The sequence below is a fragment of the Gadus morhua genome, chromosome 21 (assembly GCF_902167405.1).
Source record: "Gadus morhua chromosome 21, gadMor3.0, whole genome shotgun sequence".
NCBI classification, from domain to species: domain Eukaryota; kingdom Metazoa; phylum Chordata; class Actinopteri; order Gadiformes; family Gadidae; genus Gadus; species Gadus morhua.
Genome location: NC_044068.1, coordinates 13,367,409 through 13,390,766, shown reverse-complemented (window position 1 = coordinate 13,390,766; position 23,358 = coordinate 13,367,409). Strand labels below are relative to the sequence as shown.

At 45.4% G+C, this 23,358-nt stretch overlaps 1 protein-coding gene across 1 annotated transcript in view; it reads right to left on the bottom strand.

Moving 5' to 3' along the window:
- The window catches only part of scara5 (scavenger receptor class A, member 5 (putative)), a 65,885-nt gene that overhangs the window by 30,298 nt on the left and 12,229 nt on the right, over positions 1-23,358 (bottom strand). Inside the window, exons 4-6 of the mRNA XM_030345440.1 lie at positions 1,465-1,667; positions 713-891; positions 209-335 (exon numbers count right to left, since the gene is read on the bottom strand). Of these exons, the coding sequence (XP_030201300.1) occupies positions 209-335; positions 713-891; positions 1,465-1,667 (509 nt within the window). The remainder of the gene's footprint in view (positions 1-208; positions 336-712; positions 892-1,464; positions 1,668-23,358) is intronic.

The following is a 23,358-nucleotide window of genomic DNA, read 5'->3' as shown; positions in this document are numbered from 1 at the left end:
AGAGAGAGAGAGAGAGAGAGAGAGAGAGAGAGACACACACACACACACACACAGACAGACATACATATAAACAGTATTTAGTCGAATGAGAGACAGAGAGAGAGGGGAAGCGAGAGCCAGAAAGCAGGTAGTTAAGCTACATGATTGAATAAACAGTAAATGGAAACAGGGGGTCTGGTTTAGGGGTCATGTTTCAAATCCCCCTAACCTGCAGGTCCTTGATCTTCAGGTGATGTATGCTGATGTCACTGCTGAAGGTGTGATTGACAGCTCCCACTGTCCAATTGACCTCCTCCAGCTGCTCCCTGAGCCCGCCTAGCTGTCCTGACGTCTCCCTGGTATAGAAGAGAAACGGAACCGCATATCAGAAAAATGTACTTGATACCAAAATGTTTTGATGCAGTGTCCCACTAACATTTTACCTTGTATGTGTTATATATCTTTATACATACAGTACGTAAATTATTGGTGCCAGATATAAGTACAATTACAGAAAACTGTGTGTGTGTGTGTGTGTGTGTGTGTGTGTCTGCGTATGCGTGTGTATGTGTGTGTGTGTGTGCGTACGTGTTTGTGCAGATGTGTGTGTGTGTGTGGGTGTGTGTGTGTCTTTATGTGTGTGTGTGTGTTTGCATGTGTGTGTAAGTGTGTTGGTGTGTGTGTGTGCGTGTCTTTGTGTGTGTGTACGTGTCTGTGTATGTGTGTGCGTTACCTGAGCAGGTGGTCCTGGTCGCGGAGCCAGGTGGAGGCCCGGGACACCTCCGCGATGAGGCCCGACAGGTTGCGTGTGGCGGAGCTGCTCAGGGAGGAGAGCCGGTCGTCCAGCTGCACCAGGTAGCCCTCGGCCTGCAGGGAGTGAGCCTGGGCGCTGCGCAGCTCCGTCTCCAGGCCCTGACAACCGCCAACAGCATCAGAGGGGATCAGGCTGGAGGCCGTTCACTGCATTTATACAGCGCTTCACCAAGGCAGCCGAAGCTTTACATGGTACATGGAGTGTGTGTGTGTGTGTGTGTGTGTGTGTGTGTGTGTGTGTGTGTGTGTGTGTGTGTGTGTGTGTGTCTTCAGGGCAATGGGGGGGATTTAGAAAATGATCTCAGATTTAAATTTGATTAGAGTTGGACTGGTTTAGATAGTTTATATAAGTCTTTGTTATTGTTGGATTAGATTAGTTTACATATAATTTAGTTTAGATTTTTTTAGTTGAGATCAGATCACATAGATAGATTCTATTACGTCATTTTTGATTTGATTTGTACCTTTTGACCGTCTAAAGGGGATTTAGGTAACAAACAACCATAAACTTAAGATGTACATGCAGTCGATTTCCACGTAAAGCTCTATCGTCTAAAAACAGTCGCTGGGGAGACGCAACTGAATGTGGATGTTGATGATGTTCCCCTCTCATATTGGTTCGGATCCAACATGGCCGCTAGGTGAGTCCGGCTCCACAGAGTCTGTCCAAACCTTGATGAGGATCTCCAGCCTCTGCAGCCAGTCGCTGTGGTTCTGGGAGTGGTTCTCCAGCTTCCAGATGTTCTCCAGCAGGTCGGCCTGCGTGGCCGCGTCCCCCGAGCGCTGCGGGGTCAGCTGCCGCGAGCGCTCCGTCATGCGCGTCGCGTTCTCCATCAGCACCTCAGGGTGCTCGGGAGAGACACGCGAGCGCGAGACTGTGGGTGAGGGAAGGGGGAAGGGGGGGGGAGAGACATTACAAGGAGAGAAGGGCAAGGAGAACAGGGCCCGTTCTCAAAGACGGAACAAACCAAAAGCGTTGTTTTTCATCTGCAGACACAGGTTGTCCGTCGAGCAAAAAGGCAGATAGGACGCCTACAATGCAGCGGAGCAGATTTGCGTTTGTTGGTTGACTTCTTCTGCCTGGCTCTTGCCTAAAACAGAGGTTTTGGACATAATCCCTGGCGCCTTCGGAGGAGGATGCTCTGTACGGAAGCACCTCAGGAGGACAGCTCTGTAACTTTAGCCGAATGTGCTTTAGGGCAACAATGCAAACTCGATAACGTGGGGTTTGCAGTTTGTTTGCACGCTGGAGAGAGAGAGAGGAAGCACTGTTCCCGGCTCACATTGGTCACGGTGCATTACTCAAACCAAACAGACGCTTCAAATGTCTCTGCTATTACGATGTCAGCGGGCGCTGCGTCCACGCGCAACGAACCATTTAAGCTAAATCGTCCCGTTGATATTGGCAATTACATACGTATTGGACTAAAGCAGGTTCGATATTTTATGATGTCATAAATCGTGCTAGCATGTACAATTTAAGATTTCTTAATGAAGCAAGGAAAAGTTTGACCATTCCCTGAGCAATGGCGGAAAGTTTGCCATGGTGACCCTAACCCAAACCTAACATCTGATATAGTCATGGATAGGAGGAGAGATAAACATACAGAAAACATGCTCTGAGAGAGTCCATTTAGACATGTCGTAATCTGGCCTGGCTCTTAAGAGCTAGCGTGATCTGCTCAACTTAATGCCCCCAGCTATAACAGAATACCCCCTGCCACCATACTTTTCTGGTTAGAGTGTATGTTTAGCGGTTAAATCACTATTTGTTGACAGTTAACTTACTGCCAGTGACCCTTAATCTTGTTTTTGGCCATGGCAAAAGCAGGACAAGTAAGGTATTTTCTCAAGCGTGTCTAATGAGAACAAGCTTTGCTGTTCCGTGTTCTGTTAAGGGCATGTTGCTAGGCGATGGGCAGGTCAGCGCTCCGAGATATTTAGAGGGGAAAAAAAACTATTTGCAGTGACGAAGTCCTGTGTTCCAGGACTGCCTGGAACCACGTTGAACCTCCTAAAAATCCTTGGCTTTCCGGTTGTTGGAGAGTGTTATAGGTAGAGCTAGAGAGGGAGAGGGAGAGAGAGATGGAGAGGGAGAGAGAGGGGGAGGGAGAGACGGAGAGACGGAGACAGAGACAGAGAGAGACAGAGAGGGCAAGAGAGAGGCTTGGAGAAATGAAAGGAAGCATATAGGAGCTCTTCCCATACGGGTCTGCAGGCCTCTTGAATACATTAACATTAGTAATTAATTAAGTAAGTAAGTCAAGTTTATTTACAACGCTCCATTCACACAGACAAAGGTACAACCAAGTGCTGCACTGCTGTTGTGCATCATCTTACAAACACACTAAACAAATTCAACTTTGCATTCCTTTCACTGTACTACCGATTTGCCAATTCCAGTGTACACATGCATGTATCACACACTATGTATGCATAACTCATATACACATACTTGTGTGTGTGTGTGTGTGTGTGCGCATGTGTGTGTGTGTTTTTGTGTGTGTTCATTGGCACGTCTTTCCTCGCAAGTACATGCACAATTGCAGAGCAACACTTGAGTGAATGCACTGAAGAATTCACATGGGTTTCAGCGAAAACCTCCCCTCTTACATTACAGCCACATTCCAGCCTATTATGTGTGTTATGTTGGTTCCTAATGGACTGCAAAACTAAATAAGCCCAGGTCCATCTACTGCAGAGAGGGCTTAATTGTTAAACGATGGCCTGTCAGAGTCAGTGTATGTTTTAAATATGAGTCTGTGCACACACACACACACAAACATACCGGATGCACATGCATGCCCATGCATGCACGCACGCACGCACGCACGCACACCCACACGCACACGCACACACACACACACGCACACACCCAAACATACACACACATCAAGGTGTTCTAACCCACCCACACGGACTAACTAAAAAACATACATGTGCAAACACACACTCACAAACAGACGCACACACAGAAAGGTATTCGCACGCACACACACACGCACACGCACACGCACACAGACACACACACACACACCTCTTGATTTAATCCAGTGCCCTTTGCCCAAACCCTGTGGTGGAGCCAGAGGATGAACAAGAGCCAGGGGAATATGGATGAGATGAGAGGAGCAGAATCAAAAGGCACTAAACCAAGACCACATGGTCAGGCCAACCCAGTAGGAAGAGACTGAGAGAGAGAGAGTGAGAGAGTGAGAGAGTGAGAGAGAGAGAGAGAGAGAGAGAGAGAGAGAGAGAGAGAGAGAGAGAGAGAGAGAGAGAGAGAGAGAGAGAGAGAGAGAGAGGAGAGAGAGAGAGAGAGAGAGAGAGAGAGAGAGAGAGAGAGAGAGAGAGAGAGAGAGAGAGAGAGAGAGGGTGAAGAAGGCCTGCACTTTATCAAAGTGATGACACTGATTTTCAAATAAAACACACACACACACACACACACACACACACACACACACACACACACACACACACACACACACACACACACACACACACAACACCACACATACACACACAAACAGCCTGCATGCATGCATGTGCGTGCTAACAACTCGTCTAAATGCATCCTAACTTGATGCAATCAACTGATTGATGAAGGTTTACATTTATAAAGGTCTACAGCTCTTCAAAAAACGGCACTCCTTTTCAAAATCCATCTACTTTTAATCACAATAACCATGGAAAAATTGCTCAGCCGAAGATTGGGACTTTTCTGTATGAGTCAGAACTCGGTCTCCAATAATAATCAGGGAAACGCCCCATTAAGCAAACATCTATTTTAAAGCTGTCGCTGACCACATTTATCTCATTCCTTAAACATAAAACCACCAAAGTATACCACATTGACTCCATCCCAACCCTCAACATAAGGAGCCACAGGCATGCTCAGAGCTTCCCATTATTAAAATGTTTTCATCAGATTTATTTGCTAGGCTAAGGCTGATTTGGCCTGTATTGTGTCTAGAGGTGTATATGCCTCTAGAGTTTCATGTCATGTCTCCTGGCATTATTCCTCTTTAAATTAGGCTTTGTTTTATGGGGTCAATGTTAGTGGTTGAATCTAAGCAAAATTCTTAAATACAGTGAGTATTATTGATGTAACTTGTTATGGTAGTGACACCTCTTTCCTGATTACTTTGGGGTTATGGGAAATGGTGTTGGCTAAGACCAGCTCGCCATTAAATGAACAACTCTATGCCAGTAATAGTGCCGTTGCTTTGCTATTGTTTGTGGTCGGTTATTTGTGTAGAAATCACTAAGGGGACTTTCTTTTACTTCTGACCCAGGAACAGGATGTTCAGGAACAGGATGTTCGGTTGCATCTTTTTTTTTCTAAAACATTTAAGAACCAGAAATGTGCATAAGGGCGCCGTGCAAGGTTATAGCGAACAAATATTAAAACCAGATCAGCCAGACTCTGATCCAGATCCGCCGTCTCTGCAGCCTCCAAGTGCTGCGCACCCATTGGTCGACATGTCCCCTGTGTGGCTGACACTATATCCTTCGTTCTATCATGTGTTCTGGCTCAGGACTTGGCCTGGGAGAGCCGATCAGACCGCCGGCCCACCACAGCTGCAGGGACGCAGCATGTTTGTGTGACCCTGCTAGATCTGTTGCTGCACGCTGCTGCACTTCTTCAGGGAGGTAAACACACTGGTAACAAGAAACACTTATTTCTACCTTAAACAAATAGAAAAGCTTTGAATTTGATATAAACACAGTTCAATGCACTTATTTTATTTACGTGAAGCTATTGTACCACCAAGAGCCGATCGAGGCTTAAAGAGAGGTATGCGTGTGTAAATCAAAGTATTAGCTTTGATTGAAGGGTCACATTCCTGCGGTTGCCCCCCCCCCCCCCCCCCCCCCCCCACACGCAATGTTGCCAGAATAGAGATCATCTCTATCCAAATTAAACCTTTCAAAAAGCTCTTTCGCTGCTCAAATGGATGTGTGGTTTCTACATCATATTGCCAATTTCAGGAGGTTTTAAACATGGTATCCAACGTTGGTATCTAACATTGGATATATAACACATCCAATGTTAAAGATATTATGACTGAATCTTATCGAGTGTGAGGACCATGACCAGGGAGGGAGGAGGGGAGGAGACATACAAGGAGGGAGGAGGTGAGGAGACATATAGGGACCAAGGAGGGAGGAGGGAGGAGGTGAGGAGACATACAGGGACCAAGGAGGGAGGTGGGAGGAGGTGAGGAGACATACAAGGAGGGAGGAGGGAGGAGGTGAGGAGACATACAGGGACCAAGGAGGGAGGAGGGAGGAGGTGAGGAGACATACAGGGACCAAGGAGGGAGGAGAGAAGGAGACATACTGGGACCAAGGAGGGAGGAGAGAAGGAGACATACAGGGACCAGGAGGGAGGAGAGAAGGAGACATACAGGGACCAGGAGGGAGGAGAGAAGGAGACATACAGGGACCAGGAGGGAGGAGAGGAGGAGACATACAGGGACCAAGGAGGGAGGAGAGAAGGAGACATACTGGGACCAAGGAGGGAGGAGAGAAGGAGACATACTGGGACCAAGGAGGGAGGAGAGAAGGAGAGGGAGGAGGGACCAGGAGGGAGGTAGAGAGTAGCTGAGGATGAACTCATGTCCGAACAACATATCCCCCTGCCAACAAAGAAACCATCCACTATCACCGCAGACTGTGAATAAAGGTCTATATTCACAGGAAGGCAACGAACCATGCACTCATCAGCTACAATGGATACACAGATAGATATCTGTTTAAAAAAAGATGGCCACACACAAACTGATTGTCCCAAACTACAGTACAGCGACGGTGTGTAAGCTGAGTGGGGGGTGTGGGTCTGAATTAAGATCCTCCATTGTGGTGAAGCTCAGAGTTGTGCTCTGGCATTGGATTGTCGGAGTGCAGAGGTGAGTCTGCTTGGTGGGGGACTAGGGACATTTTTATGTACGGGTTTTCGAAAACCCAGGAGGTGAGCTCATTGAGAACTGTGGTCATGCCTCCAGACGTAAGACTGGAATCACAAAGGGCTCCTCTAATGGAGCTGCCCGACCAACTCCTGGGCAGGTACCAACCGTTAGACAGACGGCACACTCATACTGGGGATCACGATTCCTGCGTCACATCGGTGTAATTCAGAGCATGAATATTGGTATCAAATATGTTTGCAACTAAACAAATTTACTTTCAATGTTTGAAAGTGTATGGTAAGTAGAATCAAATTCAGTGGGAAAAAAAACTGTAATGTATGTGGTAACGTTATTATGTTAAAACATTCCACATGCTCATGAAGTTATTTTTGTATGATTATCTCGACCACATATAACAGCGCTAGGCTGCCCCATGATTGAATCTGCCCCATAACATTACCTACAGCTGTTCGGCTCGTTGACTCATCTCATGGTAAGTAAGCAAGTTAAAGTTATGTTACTTGCAGAATTTTCACTCTAATTAAATGAAATAAAATGAATAAAAGTGGGGTAGCGTAACATCAATAAAACTCTAACACATTAAGTCGTCCGTGAAGAGTATTACTGCCCGAGTCCCGTCAGACAGATTTATACCAGCGGCGGGCGGCGGTGACGCCAACAGATCTCCCGTTCCCACGCTCCTTCAGACATCACCCAATGAGGTATTTTGTTATTGTTTTGATTGAGCGCCCCCTAGCTGCAAAGATGACTCATAATACCTTTAAGTAGAGGAGAGAAACTTGAGGGGGGCAAAGAGAACAAAGCCTATATCTATATACATATTTGAGGATATGAGAGATTGTGAAACAAGTCATCCGGCCCTTAAAGTATGCCGTATGGTTTGTGGTCAAAGAGCAGAAGGACAGCAGAACATTACTGGCTACAAGTCGAGTGCATATCACTTTCATAACACTACATATGCCAGCAAAAGGGGATATTAGTGTGGGAAAACCGGGAAGACTGTAAATGGATCTGACAGGATCTGATTGGATCGTGTGGAAGTGAGGAAACACTCGCGAGACAGCTGTGTCTTTTAGTGTCAAGAGACAAGGCAATTAGGGCTTCTTGAGCAGAGTGGGAACATGCTCCCATTGACAAGCCTGCTGCCATGGGACCAGTTCATATTCCATTTATAAAGTTACAATGTCTAAGATTGGCGCCTCCAAGGGTTGTTGGCATTACCAAAGAAAGAAACAACAGCAACAACATTGCAACTGATTTTTGTCTCAACGTTCCACTTCCCACAACCAGCAGCCAGGGCAAAACAAGCAAGGGTCGTATCAGAACTCTGTTGATATGTAGCAGCTCTTCATTTCTCTCCTATTCTCAAAATTCTCAAATTTCCCAATATCAATCCTGGTGTAACCCCTCCTTTTGTCCTTTGCTTTCTTATACATGCAACAAGGTACTGGTGCAGCTGAAGGTGCTGGACATGTAGTAAGCTCCTTCAAAGCAAGAGCGCAACTAGTGTAGTGTGGTAGGGTACGCTATTGTCTGTCGTTTTCTACACGTCTGCAAAGGGATAGCTCGCCAGCTGGAGTGACTGCATTTAAATAACATAGACATATAAATCATATAAATATGATTTTACTCTGGCCGCGAGTATTGCACCATTCTAAAGCTCTAAAGATCTCCGAGGAAATTCACAACTCTTGGCTCACTACTTTTAAAGAAAGTGGAGCTTCCCTTGTTGGAGAAGCCTCAGGTTGCTTTAAGTTTCAGCTTTCGGTCATTTTAAGTCCAGTTGTGGATCAGTAGTTCACAAGGGCCTATGTGTTAAGTAAAACTTAACTTTGTGAAACAAAACCCTGCTCTTTAGAATTTGTTTTGGCATGGAAGTATTTCTCAGACGTTTCAAATCTGAACTTGACACAGTCTACAAACAAGGTGTCAATATGCCCCTTGGTGATGGCTCTCAGACATTCAGGAAGGACCGAATGCAGTTACATTAACCGTTCTATTCTGTGGTGTATAATAAACTATGTCTCTTTATCAACCAACACACACACTTACACACACACACACACACTCTCACACACACACACACACACACACACACACACACACACACACACACACACACACACACACACATACACGTACACGTACACATACACATACATACACACACACGCATGCACACACGCACGCACGCACACACGCACGCACACACACACACACACACACACACACACACACATTCCTGGATGGACAGACAGGCTTGGGTGGACAATGCAACGGTTGATGGCAGACAGGGGCTAGAGCAGACATGGGCAGGGGGTGAGTCTTCCCCCAGGGGGTCGGAGTCAATAGAGACATGCTCAATTATCTGAAAACATGTCACATCCGCCTTGGGCGTTGGTCTGCATGTGTGCCCTTATTTGTTTTGTCTGGTTTCCTAGTATTAAGAAATAAATGTGTGTGTGTGTGTGTGTGTGTGTGTGTGTGTGTGTGTGTGTGTGTGTGTGTGTGTGTGTCTGTGAGGTGTGATTATGGGCGCCTTTGTGCACGCGTGCATGTGTGTGACCCTTTTTCAGGATGCGTTGGGATGCCCGGACCATCTGGTCTGCATTAGACTTTGCAATGGGCTGTGTGTAGTGTGTGTGTGTGTGCGTTTGTGTGAGAGTGCGTGTGTGTGTGTGCGTGTGTGTTGTGTGTGCGTGGGCATGTCATGTCCATTTAGCAGCTTGTTAACTCAGAACCATTAACCGTTAGAAACAGGCACTTACAGGGAAGAACAATTCCAAACATCCAATGTAAGCAAGTAAGTAAGTAAGTAAGTAAGTAAGTAAGTAAGTAAGTAAGTAAGTAAGTAAGTAAGTAAGTAAGTAAGTAAAATGTATTTATAAAAGCACATTTATAACAGTTTGCACTGACCAAAGTGCTGTACATAGTGCATTCAGTAGGCAAAGATGAAGGCAAAATAACATTGGAATAGAATACAAATACAAGACATGACACCGTCAGCTCCACCGTGCCAACGCCGTGCGGGACTAAACTCTCTCCTCTCTCCTGGCGTACACAACACAGTTACATTGCTGTTCCTTGTTACCGCCCCCCTGCTTCAGCACAGAAAGTACAAGATGCTTGAGATATGACTGCTCCAACTTCATCTGGGAGTGAGTTTGGTGAAGAGTGTTGAAGAGTTTAATTTGATGTGTTGTTCTTTGGTTGCGGTCCAATCACCAAGTGTCTGCTTGTGTTTCCCACCATCTCCTCATTGCCTTGCCGGTCAAATGACTGGAAGTATGCGATGGTATGACGAGAGTGTTTTGTTCTTCAGATGCCTTAAGGAAATGATATGAAGCTAATAGTATACTTTCCTAGTTGTGATCAGATTTTCATAACCTATCATCTCATAGTAATGTTGCGAGGTAAATGCACAGCTGAAGGTGCATGACAGGTTGCTGTGGAGAGCTGAAGTGTCACCTCAATGCAGAGACTGAGGTGACGTTTGGACTTTTCATTGCATAGAAGTGTCTGCTAAATTACTATATGTAAATTACAACAGAATCCGGAGAACAACCTGAGATTAACAATAACATGATGAGTCAAATATAATGCGCAATATCAAACATTTTAGGTCCAGTAAGTGAGCAATGCTGTTATCTCAGTAAAATCCATTTTGTTATATATAGATCAGGACGAAATCCCCCACAAACTTCGAAACAAGACGCAGCACAAGAATAGCTCAACACAATGGAGCTAACATAATATCTGAACGCCTGAGATCTGTCACCTTCTGTCTTTTATTTCCCCCAATGACTATCATCAAATTGGCAAGAAGGGAATTGGCCAAGCTGCCCCCGCTCCCAGAGCATCTGTTCTTCATCCTTACTGTTGGGCGTTCATCGAGTGTAGAACAAGTCAAGTGTTCGCTGCAGTGCCCGGCTTTGTGGCCCCGGGCCCCATGGTTACTAATCTCTCTGTTCAGCTCTCCCACAGCTTTTTAATAAAATCGCTTAATGGGATGTGTGTGTTAAGGGTAAGGTTAGGTGCATCTGTGAGTGTGTGTGTGTTTGAGTGTGTGTTAAGGATACGGTTGTGTGCGTCTGTGTGTGGGTGTGTGTGTGTATGTGTGAGTTTGTGTGTGTGTGGATTGTAAGTATGACTTTGCATTTGTGTATTTTGAAGTGTGTGTGGACGTTTGGTTTCAATGTGTGTATTGCTGTGTGTGTGTGTGTGTGTGTGTGTTTGCGTTAGCGGAAAGGTTACGTGTGCTTCTGTGTGTGTGTCTGTGTTAAAGATAAGGATCTGTGTGTGTGTGTGTGTGTGTGTGTGTGTGTGTGTGTGTGTGTGTGTGTGTGTGTGTGTTTGCTTGGGTGAGATAGATTGCGAGTATGTAATGGTGTGTGCGTATGTGTGTTTGTGTGTGTGCTTGTGTGTGCTTGTGTATGTCTTTGTGTTTCTGAAGGGTCCTTGAATGATTCAGAGCTTTGTTCCTACCTGATAGCGAGGGGCCATTACAAACAGACTTACTGCCCGCCTGGACTCATTTGATCTTTAAGTGACATTTCACACTCGTAGACAAGCTGACCTGCTATTGTACTTTGGAGGAGCTGCTGAATGGCTCACCACTGAGACGGGTTGCTATGGACACCCAAAGCCAACGCAAACCGTCTTTCTATCATTAAAAATAAATACCTTGACAGAAAATGAAGGCATACCATAACAAAAAGGTTGGTTCATGTGACATTAATAATACTAAGCAAATAACCTTGTTTCTTGTGTATATAAATGAACGTCTACGAATGCTCCTGACCGCTTAAAATGTGCTTAAAAATACAAATGAATAAATTCCCGAAATACTTAAGTACTCATGTGTTCTTAAGCATTCTTAAACGTAGTGAAAAAATAAATCAACTGAAGTAAAAAAGATATTACTTATAAAATCATTTCAAAGAGAAAAGTTCATCAAAGGGCTTTTGTGGCCCCACACGAACGATACACACGCACAGCCTTGGTTGTCCTTGGTTCCCAGATACAATGTGGCGTGTGGTGATACACACATATGTCACGTTAGGCCTCAAGGTTTGGCCCCTGGGGCGCTTGGCTGAGATTCAATGCCACAGCAGCAACAACACCAACTTATTTTGGGTTAGACGGCACCTCATCACCGGCATGTTTACTTTGGTCCTCCTGTTTAACCAAACTTTATTCAGTCTGAACGAATTTGGTTTAATCTTTGACTGGTAAAAAGATAAACTCCATGCGGCCTGCAGCTGAGAGGATGTTGACGCTGGAGTGTTTTGGGTCGGAATCAAAAAACATGATGCCCCCCCACATATTGTATCAGATCCAAACCAAGAACACAGAACGAAAACACTCTTAGAACGTGGTGTTCTTTTACTGTGCTTACCAGCTAGTCCCAATGAAGATTAGATAACTGGCATTTGTCATGACCAAAGAAAAAAACTAAACCAAATGAAAGCCTGGTTGAGGAGTTTAACCTAACCGTGCCCGCCCCGGCTATGACCTGCCTCAGAGGAATAAAATCGGGTGAGAGAATGAGGTTCTCTGTATTCCCACAATTCCCCATCTACCCGCTATCTGTGTGTGTGTGTGTGTGTGTGTGTGTGTGTGTGTGTGTGTGTGTGTGTGTGTGTGTGTGTGTGTGTGTGTGTGTGTGTGTGTGTGTGTGTGTTTTAAAACCCTGCTGAATCAGAATTCTGATGCAGACTTCACTATCTTGAAGGAACTGCCTGAATTTCCCCCTATGGACCACCTCAGCCAACCTCCAACCTTCCTGGAAGTTCTGTCAGCTGTTCGCACCCTGAAGAATAACAAGCCTCCCGCCTCTGACAATATCCCTGCAGAACTGCTTAAACAGGGAGGGTATCTGTGCACAAGAACATTGCACCAGTACATCACAAAGGTTTGGGCTGATGAAAACATCCCACAAAAATGGAGAGATGCCAGCATTGTTACCATATTTAAGAACAAAGGTGATAAGGCCATCTGTGGTAACCATAGGGGCATATCACTTCTTGCTGTTGCAGGCAAGGTCCTGGCCAAGGTGATGCTTCGAAGGCTTATTAATAACATCACAGAGTCAATGCTACCCGAGTCACAGTGCGGGTTTAGAAAGAACAGGAGCACAGTCGACATGGTCTTCACAACTCGGCAACTCCAAGAAAAGTGCAGGGAGCAACGCAAAGACCTGTTTATGGTTTTTGTCGACCTCTCCGAAGCCTTCGACACTGTGAAGAGAGATCTCTTGTGGGATGTCCTAATGCGGATTGGTTGCCCCATCAAGTTCGTCAACATCCTCCGTCAATTTCACGATGGAATGACTGCTAGGGTGTCCTTAAGAGGTCAAGAGTCTAGCCCTTTCCCAGTGTGCACAGGGGTAAGACAAGGGTGTGTATTGGCACCAATGCTTTTTAACATCTTCCTCTTATGCGTCACCCAGCTTCTCCACAAGGGTATTGAAGAAAACAGTGGGGTGACAGTAGAGTATAGGCTGGATGGTAACCTCTTTAACATCAGGAGGCTGCAGGCGAAAACCAAACTGCATAAAGTAAGGATACTTGAGATGCAGTATGCAGATGATTGTGCTATTGTATCTCACTCTCCACAAGGCCTCCAGTCTGTTCTAGATACAGCAGGATGGGGTTGACCATCAACACAGCCATAACAGAGGTGATCTGCCAATGGAGTACCAACATCCCACCCACACCCCCCATCTTCACTGTAGCAGGGGAAAAACTGTCAGTTGTTCCATCTTTCAGATACCTGGGGAGCATTATATCTGGAGACAACAGCATTGACAGTGAGGTCCAAAACAGGTTAAATCAAGCATCAGCTGCCCATGGGAGACTCAGGCGCCGGGTTTTTCAGAACAAGAACCTTCATTTAAACACAAAACTCAGTGTCTACCAAGCAATCTGCATCACCACCCTCCTCTACAGCTGTGAAGCCTGGGTTACTTACAGCCGCCACATCAAGTCCCTGGAACAGTTTAACATCCGCTGTCTGCATAGCATTCTAGGAATCACTTGGCGTGACCGAGTGCCGCACACTGAGATCCTTGGGAGGACAGGCTGCAAAAGTATTGAGGCCACAATCACTCGGCACCAACTGCGTTGGCTGGGGCATGTGACAAGGAGGCCCTACAACCGTTTGCCCCGGAGAGTGTTATATGGCCAGCTACACCAAGGTCAGCGCTCTGCTGGAGGTCCAAAGAAACGCTTTAAAGTCCAGATGAAAGTGGCGCTTAAAAAGTGCAAAATAAAACCTGTAGACCTGGAGAACATGGCTGCTGACCGCGACACCGGGCGGCAGCTGTGTCTAGATGGGACCAATACATTGGAGGAAGAAAGGACTGCCAGAAGACATCAGGCTCAGGAGAAACACACCCACACCCATTACTGCCAGCAACACCAATACCATGTATACATGCCCCACCTGCAACAGAGCCTGTGGATCCAGGATTGGGCTATTTAGCCGCCAGAGAACCCACCGGTAAAAGACAAAGATGGACGTCATCATCGGACTCGATGGACAACAAAAGAGAGAGAGTGTGTGTGTGTGTGTGTTGTGTGTGTCCGCTGTTGGGGTGGATGTTGGCCATCCATGACGGAGTCTTCGACAACAACACAATTCCAGATACCAACGCTACATCTGTCAAAGGGAAGTGTCCCTCATGGTTCCTGTTGCATGAGAGGGGAGAAGAATGGTGAACGAGAGAGAGAGAGAGAGAGAGAGAGAGAGAGCGAGAGAGAGAGAGAGAGAGAGAGAGAGAGAGAGAGAGAGCGAGAGAGAGAGAGAGCGAGAGAGAGAGAGAGAGAGAGAGAGAGAGGGAGAGAGAGAGAGAGAGAGAGAGAGAGAGAGAGAGAGAGAGAGAGAGAGAGAGAGAGAGAGAGAAATGAAGAGAAAACAGCGAGGGGAATTCATTCACCTTTCATTCCAGGCAATGGCAAAGTGACTTTATGTTTCACTTTGATGGCGTGCCAGGAGACAGGAAGGAGGGAGAGGGAGAAAAAGCAAACAGGAATCCATTGTTGAGCAGCGGAGACCAGTCAGTGTTGCAAGGTCAGCAAGAGAAGCACGGGCCCTTCCATGTTGAGCTAAGTGCACTCTCCCAATCCTCCAACCCCTCATCTCCAATATCTCCTGATGCAGTTCACAGCCATTTTTATCCGAGTATAATATAAAAAGATCTGAACAGCCACAACCACAATGGGTTTGGCTGAATTCTTACAATTGTAAACGTACAAATTACAGAATTAGCAGAAGATCGCCACCCTCTTCTTTAGGCTTTACTGCCCGGCGCGTGACTTCAAGGAAACAAAGAGTACTCCATTAATGTGTATCAACTCAATGTTCTTCTCGACGTACACATGTAAACACCCTAACAGTTGATACCTTGCCATCAGAGGCTGAGCCTGAAACCCTGTTTACCATTCAGCTGTAGCTCTACGTTTTCCCCACTGTTTTACTGCCGTTGTTGTCATCGGTTGCCATGACTCCCGGACCCTGCAGGTGCTAGACTGAGTTGCGCCTACACTGATTGCTTTAACCAACCGTCTCACTTAAAGGAATAAAACATATGCTCCGGCATTGAATCCAATTCGTCACGTTAACGAACACTGTGGTGCAACGTTAGACCCTCGATTTGTGACATCACAAAAATGATCACAGATGATCATGTTATTACAATTCCAGCACATGACCTAACCTAACATAACCTGTACAATGAAAGGTCAAGCTCCCAAGGGGATATACTCACTAAACCGAAACATCTTTCGATGGGAGCACACATATATTTTCTTTGCTTTGTTTTTGTTTGTTCTGGAACAAGACCGTTGGAACAAAGTACGAAACGAAAACCCGAACGCACTGCAACATCTGGGTAGTGGGCTGTGACCTGGCGGAAAGACAGCTGTACACTCACTCCAGTTGGTTGGCATCAACATCCAGGAGGAAAGAGGCTGTTAAGAGCGTGTGTGTGTGTGTGCGTGTGCGTGTGCGTGTGCGTGTGTGTGTGTGTGTGTGTGTGTGTGTGTGTGTGTGTGGGTGTGTGTGTGTGTGTGTGTGTGCCTGCTTTGGGGAGGGGGGGAGAGATTTTTTTTCTCACCAAGGACATTGTCTGGTGTCTAGGATCAAAGTGGAGCTCTTGCTGTGAGAGGCTATTGAAGTGTGTTTTTGTGTATGTCTGTGTGAAAGTGAGTGTGTGTGTGTATGTGTGTGTGTGTCCATGTGTATGTTTGTGAGAAATACACCTGTTCTCAGCCACCTGCAGTTGTTTCCGTAGTATTTGGGAATTTAAATGAAGGAGGCCACTTACTCTCACGGGTGTTGCATTTCTTTCCCAATCAAATTGATACAACTTGCCAGAATAGAATAGAATAGAATAGAATAGAATGATGTAGAGGTATAGTAGCAGCTTGGAAATACAACTAAAATAAAACTATTTTAAAAAGTCAAAACTAGTTATGATGCTGTCTCCCGGAAATAATTTCAATGTCTTGCTTATTAACTCTTATCAATACTTAATAATGCAGACCGCATGCGGCCCCTATTCAAACCAGCGAACGCTCTATACTTACCTTAACAAGCGGACCACTTCTAACTTTAAAAGGGCCTCTGACGACTCACGATTCCCTCGGGGAGACGACGTCATATGATACCTTTTGTTTACAAGCTCCATAAACATCCACATTATTAAAACCAAAGAATGGAAAACCAAAACAAATAGAGCTGTTGTTTTTACTTCAAACTGGTCCCTGAAGCCCGGGGCCCCGCCTGACCCTTTGGCCCAGAGTTACCCCGACGACGCAGCAGCTAGCTAAATACAACATGGCCGAGGCCCGCCTCTCATTCCCGCCCGCACACTGCCCCCCACGGTGGGTCAGAGGTGCAGTGGAGCTTGGGTCCTATGTCAGTGAGCCGTGAGTTCACGCGGTGACAAAACAGAACAAAGCACATTGACGCACAACAGTCAGAGTCAGTCAGAGACCGGACAATAGGAAGATAACACATAAACCTCTATTGACAAGTCAATGTGTTCAACGGGTGTGTGTCCTGAATCGTTGTGTTTTGCGTCCTTATGCACATAAGTAGGTGCCTTCCTGCGTGTGTTGGTGCGTGTGTGTGTGTGTGTGTGTGTGTGCGGGAAAATGCGTAAACACAGACTGCTTTACCTCAATGAAAGAAATCAACCATGGCCGAACAACAACCACAAATTCCTGCCTTGATAATTCTGCTGGCAGGGAGCTTTAAGACATAGGGCCCTATTTTAACGGTCTGAAACGCAAGTGGGAAAGCGCAAAGCGCAAGTAGCTTTGTGGGCGGTTCTACGGCGCTATCGCTATTTTACAGGCGGATAAATGACGCTTGCGCCGTGGCGCAAGCGTCAAAAGGGTTGGTCTGTATGGAGTCAGTTTCCTGCCATAATTCAAACCTGAAAAAAAAAGTTTCACAGACTTGTAAATCTGGGTTTGAAAACTCAACACCTTGTAAAAAAGGTTTTGCAACACTGAAAAAAGAGATTATAACCTGAAAAAAAATAAAACTAAAATTCAAACATCTGTAAACATGATTTTGTGTTCTATTTTATCTTCTTCACCATTTTCAGCAACACATTTTCAAAGTTCAAACAATTTCACCACCGCATTTGCAGAGTTTCAAATCTGGCACTGTTCTAACGGTGTATTTCATTGTTGCCCGGTTTTGAAACCTTGTAAATGGGATTCTGCAAACAGGTGTTCATACATTGAGAAATACGTTTTGAAAGGTTGAATATTTAGTTTTAAAAACTTGTAAAGGTGTACGTTTACGACATTGCAACGTATTTTTTCAGAACTGACTTTTCAGCACTGACTTTTCAGAGATTTGAGCGCAAGCTTTGAGTCACGTGAATATTGGCAGTGTTCTGACGCCACTCGTTTTGAAACTCCTGACAGTCGAATCTGAAAACGTTCCTGGGGGCGGGACCATTTAGCTCTAAACCTATTGGTTGCTCTCGGCTGACGTACATTCCAATCACATGTGCCGTTCACCGGGCTGTTCGTGATTGACAGTGCTCTGCCGATGACACGAATAACAACGGGTTGATTTCGCGGTTGATTTTGATTTCCATTTTCTGGAACCAGAGTCTCATCTCCATAGGACGCGACTAGCAAGGACGCGTCCTAGCAAGGCTGCAGCCTTCACTTTGGGAAACAGCCATGGTTCCAGAAAATGGAAATCAAAATCAACCGCGAAAGTCGCATGTTATTTGTGTCATCGGCAGAGCACTGTCAATCACGCACAGCCCGGTGAACGGCACATGTGATTGGAATGTACGTCAGCCGAGAGCAACCAATAGGTTTAGAGCTAAATGGTCCCGCCCCCAGGAACGTTTTCAGATTCGACTGTCAGGAGTTTCAAAACGAGTGGCGTCAGAACACTGCCAATATTCACGTGACTCAAAGCTTGCGCCTGTGTGGTCAAATCTCTGAAAAGTCGGTGCGGAAAAGTCAGTTCTGAAAACATACGTTGTAATGTCGTTAACGTACACCTTTACAAGTTTTTAAAACTAAATATTCAACCTTTCAAAACGTATTTCTCAATGTATGAACACCTGTTTGCAGAATCCCATTTACAAGGTTTCAAAACGGGGCAACAATGAAATACACTGTTAGAACAGTGCCAGATTTGAAACTCTGCAAATGCACTGGTGAAATTGTTTGAACTTTGAAAATGTGTTGGTGAAAATGATGAAGAAGATAAAATAGAACACACAATCATGTTTACAGATGTTTGAATTTTAGTTTTATTTTTTTTCAGGTTATAATCTCTTTTTTCAGTGTTGCAAAACCTTTATTACAAGGTGTTGAGTTTTCAAACCCAGACTTACAAGCCTTTGAAACTTTTTTTTTCAGGTTTGAATTATGGCAGGAAACTGACTCCATAGGTCTGAAGCAGCCTAATTACCCGTAGGTGTGGTTTGGGCGTAACGTGCAACAAACCAATGAGAGTGCCAGCTCCCATCCCCTTTAAGAGCCATGAGCGCATTTGAATCGGACGAGTTGATATTTTGACAGCGCGTCTGCAGTCTCCGATGAGACAGATGCACATGAATTTGCAAATGGCTTAGTTTATTGCCAAATAATGTGGCCTAATTCACACATGGAATAAGGGGTTTTCTTCCACAACTTCAGAAATACTGAGTCCTCAAATAAATTTCGGCAAAGAAAACGTATGATAGGCTATAACATAGTATATGCGGTAACTGTGGTTCTATTTAATGATATACGCAATACATTATATAAACATTGTTTCTTATCAGTATTGTATGCTATCCTAATATGCATGTGTCCCCGCGGTAATAGACATTGCCATTGATTGTATTATGCGTTACGTGTTTAGTTTGCCCAAGTGAAGGAGTTCAAGTACCTCGGGGTCTTGTTCGCAAGTGAGGGAACTATGGAGCGTGAGATTGGCCGGAGAATCGGAGCAGCGGGGGCGGTATTGCGTTCGCTTTACCGCACCGTTGTTACGAAAAGAGAGCTGAGCCGCAAGGCAAAGCTCTCGATCTACCGGTCTATCTTCGTTCCTATCCTCACCTATGGTCATGAGGGTTGGGTGATGACCGAAAGGACGAGATCGCGGGTACAAGCGGCCGAGATTAGTTTTCTCAGAAGGGTGGCTGGCGTCTCCCTTATAGGGTGAGAAGCTCAGCCATCCGTGAGGAACTCGGATTAGAGCCGCTGCTCCTTTACTTTGAAAGGAGTCAGCTGAGGTGGTTCGGGCATCTGGTAACGATGCCCACTGGGCGCCTTCCTTGGGAGGTGTTTCAGGCACGTCCAGTGGGGAGGAGACCTCGGGGAAGACCCAGGACTAGGTCGAGAGATTATATCTCAACACTGGCTTGGGAACGCCTCGGGATCCCCCCGTCAGAGCTGGTCAATGTGGCCCGGGAAAGGGAAGTCTGGGGCCCCCTGCTTGACCTGCTCCCCCCGCGACCCGACCCCCGATAAGCGGACGAAGATGAGATGATGATGAGAGTGTTTAGTTTGCGTGTGTTTAAACAGAGCACACACGCGCGCCCGCATTCATTAATTCTTTTTAACACTCACTCGCGGTAAAACAATGTTTTTCACGATCAAATAGGCCTACTCATCAATCCTAAAAGTTATGGGCATGTAGGCCTACACGATGTCTGTGTCAAGAAAATATGTGTTTGCTGTACGGTGTTTGCAGATGCATTGATTAAAAAGTAGCCTACAACTTATTACCGCTGCATCAGCTGTTCTTTCCCAAATAATTTACCAAGAATGTGCGGCTAGGTAGATGAGAGAAGCAAAGTGTATGCGCGAGGTGCACAAGCAATCCGTATGCATCGCATGCGCATGTATGCTTGCGCCCTTAAAATAGCATCTGAACAACGCGCCACTGACTTTAAACCAGGTATTTCCTGGTCAGTAGCGCAATGGTATTCAGAGATTGCAAAATACCGTTTGCGCCAGAACACGCCTCCTCCTTCCGCCGAACCGCCCCTTGGGGCGCAAGATCATTCCCTAATTTACCGGCGAGTGGCGCAGGTGGCAAAAGAGCGCTCTGCGCCAGTTGTAAACTAGCAACGACACATGCGCCAGTGACTAAGTCACTTGCGCCGGATGCAAGATAGGGCCCATAATCTGTGGCGCAACAGTTGTCAAACACGCCGCTGAGAGAGCTGATTCGGCGAGCACAGCTGGGCCTGGCCAGCGATCATGCGTTCGCTCTGTCCCGGAATAGCTTCACCGATTGAACCCAGCCATTTCATGTTCATTAATCTCGCACGCACGCGCATGTTTCTGAGGCTCAGCACGACAACGTGACTAGGTTTACACAAATATAATAAAATGATTACAATTCGATTATATGGACAGAACATCGATCAAAATGTACCATCCGAGATCTTACGCAAACAGACAGACTCATTGATATGTACGTTTCAGAAAAAGCAGGAAATCAATCAAGCAACACACGCAGACGTTTTTTCAAATGTATGATTGTAAACATACCTAAGTTGACTGCTCAGCTTGCATTTCCAACCAGCATTTAGCGTGCACTCTAGAAAAACAAGTATCCTGGCCACACACACATGCTCCTGGCCTTCATAAAGGCATTAGTATGGTACTCCTTTTGTGGCCTGTGTTGTCATTTGACCATTGACTAGATCAACTGACTAGAAGTAAGGTCCGATCAGCGTGGGGGTAGTCCCGTTTGGTCTTGACTCCAACAACCCCCTAATAGGAGTGATGCCAAACTTTGAGGAGGCCTCCTCTAGATCTCACACATGCATCCTTCTAGGTCTAGAAGGATGCATGTGTGTGTGTGTGTGTGTGTGTGTGTGTGTGTGTGTGTGTGTGTGTGTGTGTGTGTGTGTGTGTGTGTGTGTGTGCATAATCACATGTGCCTACACACATGTTTATGTTTGTGTGTGTGTGTGTGTGTGTGTGTGTGTGTATAATCACATGTGCCTACACACATGTTTGTGTGTGTGTGTGTGTGTGTGTGTGTGTGTGTGTGTGTGTGTGTGTGTGTGTGTGTGTGTGCGTGGCCAGCTAGAGGTTCAAGGGCTTTATCTAACCGGTTGCCGTGGCGACACGTGTTTGAGGAAGGGCTTCGCCTTGGCCCTTTGACGGGGGCCCATAGGAGACTTCACATGGCTGTCAAATGTAAACACTCCAAAAGTAGACCTCACGATACACACATAAAAATATACACAGACTTATTGTTTTGATACGGCTGCTCGGTGGTTTCAAGTATTCCCTTTATAGTGTTTATACTGAAGTGAGACACACGTATGGTGCAACCATTTCTGTTAGCATGTTGTAAAAGAGCGTGTCGTAAAAGGATACAATTGATTGATGAGAGAGGGTGAGAGAGAGAGAGAGAGAGAGAGAGAGAGAGAGAGAGAGAGAGAGAGAGAGAGAGAGAGAGAGAGAGAGAGAGAGAGAGAGAGAAAGAGAGAGACAGAGACAGAGACAGAGACAGAGAGAGAGAGAGAGAGAGAGAGAGAGAGAGATGTTGACTTTCATTGGCGTCAATGGCATTAATGATTTCCTTGCCTCTCATCACACTCTTCTATTAGCGTCATTAGGGTCGTTTTCAACCCTATTAAAGACAATATAGTGGAAACAACACCCTGTAAAAGACCAGATAAAACAGTGTGGCACGTAATCTAACTTCATTAGGCTAAACGGTAGAGTCTGGAGGTCAGATTAGGTGACAAAGTGTTGCTTTTTCCTAATTTTGGAACTAACGAACTCCTTGCTCAACATACTAGATGAGCCTTAAAATGGGAACTGTAATGTTGTGGGGAATATGTCCAAGAAAAAAACAGTAAACATGAACCAAGCCAGGGAGTCACACACAGACCCCGTTTGTTCCATGGCGATTCACAGGGACCTTTATACATAGCTGTCGACGATCAATGAACACAACAGGGAAAAAAAAGAAATAAATCACCTCTTAAAAGAGCTCAAGTGGATATAAAAAGATTTGTAGAAAACCTACGACACCATAATATTTTCCAACGATTTACAGTCCAAAGGAAACAAAAATATGAACAAATCGCAAACATGTTGCTGGTTATGTGTCTGGAGGAATTGACTCACCTATGGTATTACATTTACACTTCGTGCATTTAGTAGACATATTAGCCAAAGCAACTTAAAACCATTCATACACATATACATACGGAGGAGTCAACCATGCAAGTTTTACACACACTTATATAGACACTTATATAGAGCAGTTAGCGCTACGTGTCTTGCTAAGGGACACCTCGACAATCAGCTAGGAAATAAAACAAATGGCGGTTGCTATTAACGCTTCTCCATGCAAAAGGCCAGGAACGATTAGAAAGAAAACACCCACATTTACCACATTAGCATAAATAGATTATACGGTTGTTGGCCCATGTTGACTGCAACACAAATGCAGTTAACAAGGACATTAGACACATTTAGAGGTTAACCACTGAGGAAATGGGGAAGGAAGATTGAATTTGGTCATTGGTATTGGTAAACATTAGAGGTTCATGAAAACTTATATAGGGCTATAACAGAAAGGCTATCACCTCTAGCCTTTGTTTTATAGTCACTTTTTTATAATCCTGTGTAAGTTCATTATAAAGAAGCAGCATAATGTTACATTTACAAGATTTACTAGAGGTCTTTTAAAATCCTAAAAGGCATAAATCTGGAGGTAACCTGTGGGACTCTTTCCCTAACACCGCACAGAACATCGCCACTTCAAGTTCAGACGAACTAGTCTCATTCCTTTAGCTGACAGCCAACGTCTGTTTCCAGTTAACGGACAGGCGGTCGGGGAAACCACACCTCCAACCAGTAATTCCAGGGTGATTTCTTACCGATACACAGATTTCAACTTGAGCGTTGAAGTGATCCTTTCAAACTCTTTCATTCAGGGACCACCTTGGAACCAGATGGCCCGAGAATGAGGTCCAGGTTGCTGGCGAGAGACAATCACGACCCGAAATAAGATAAAAGCCTCATTAACTAAAGCTCATTATTATACGATACCAATAAACTTAAAACATGCATAACATCTAGGGGATACAAATGAAGAAAGAAAGATGATGCATGAGGCAGGGGCC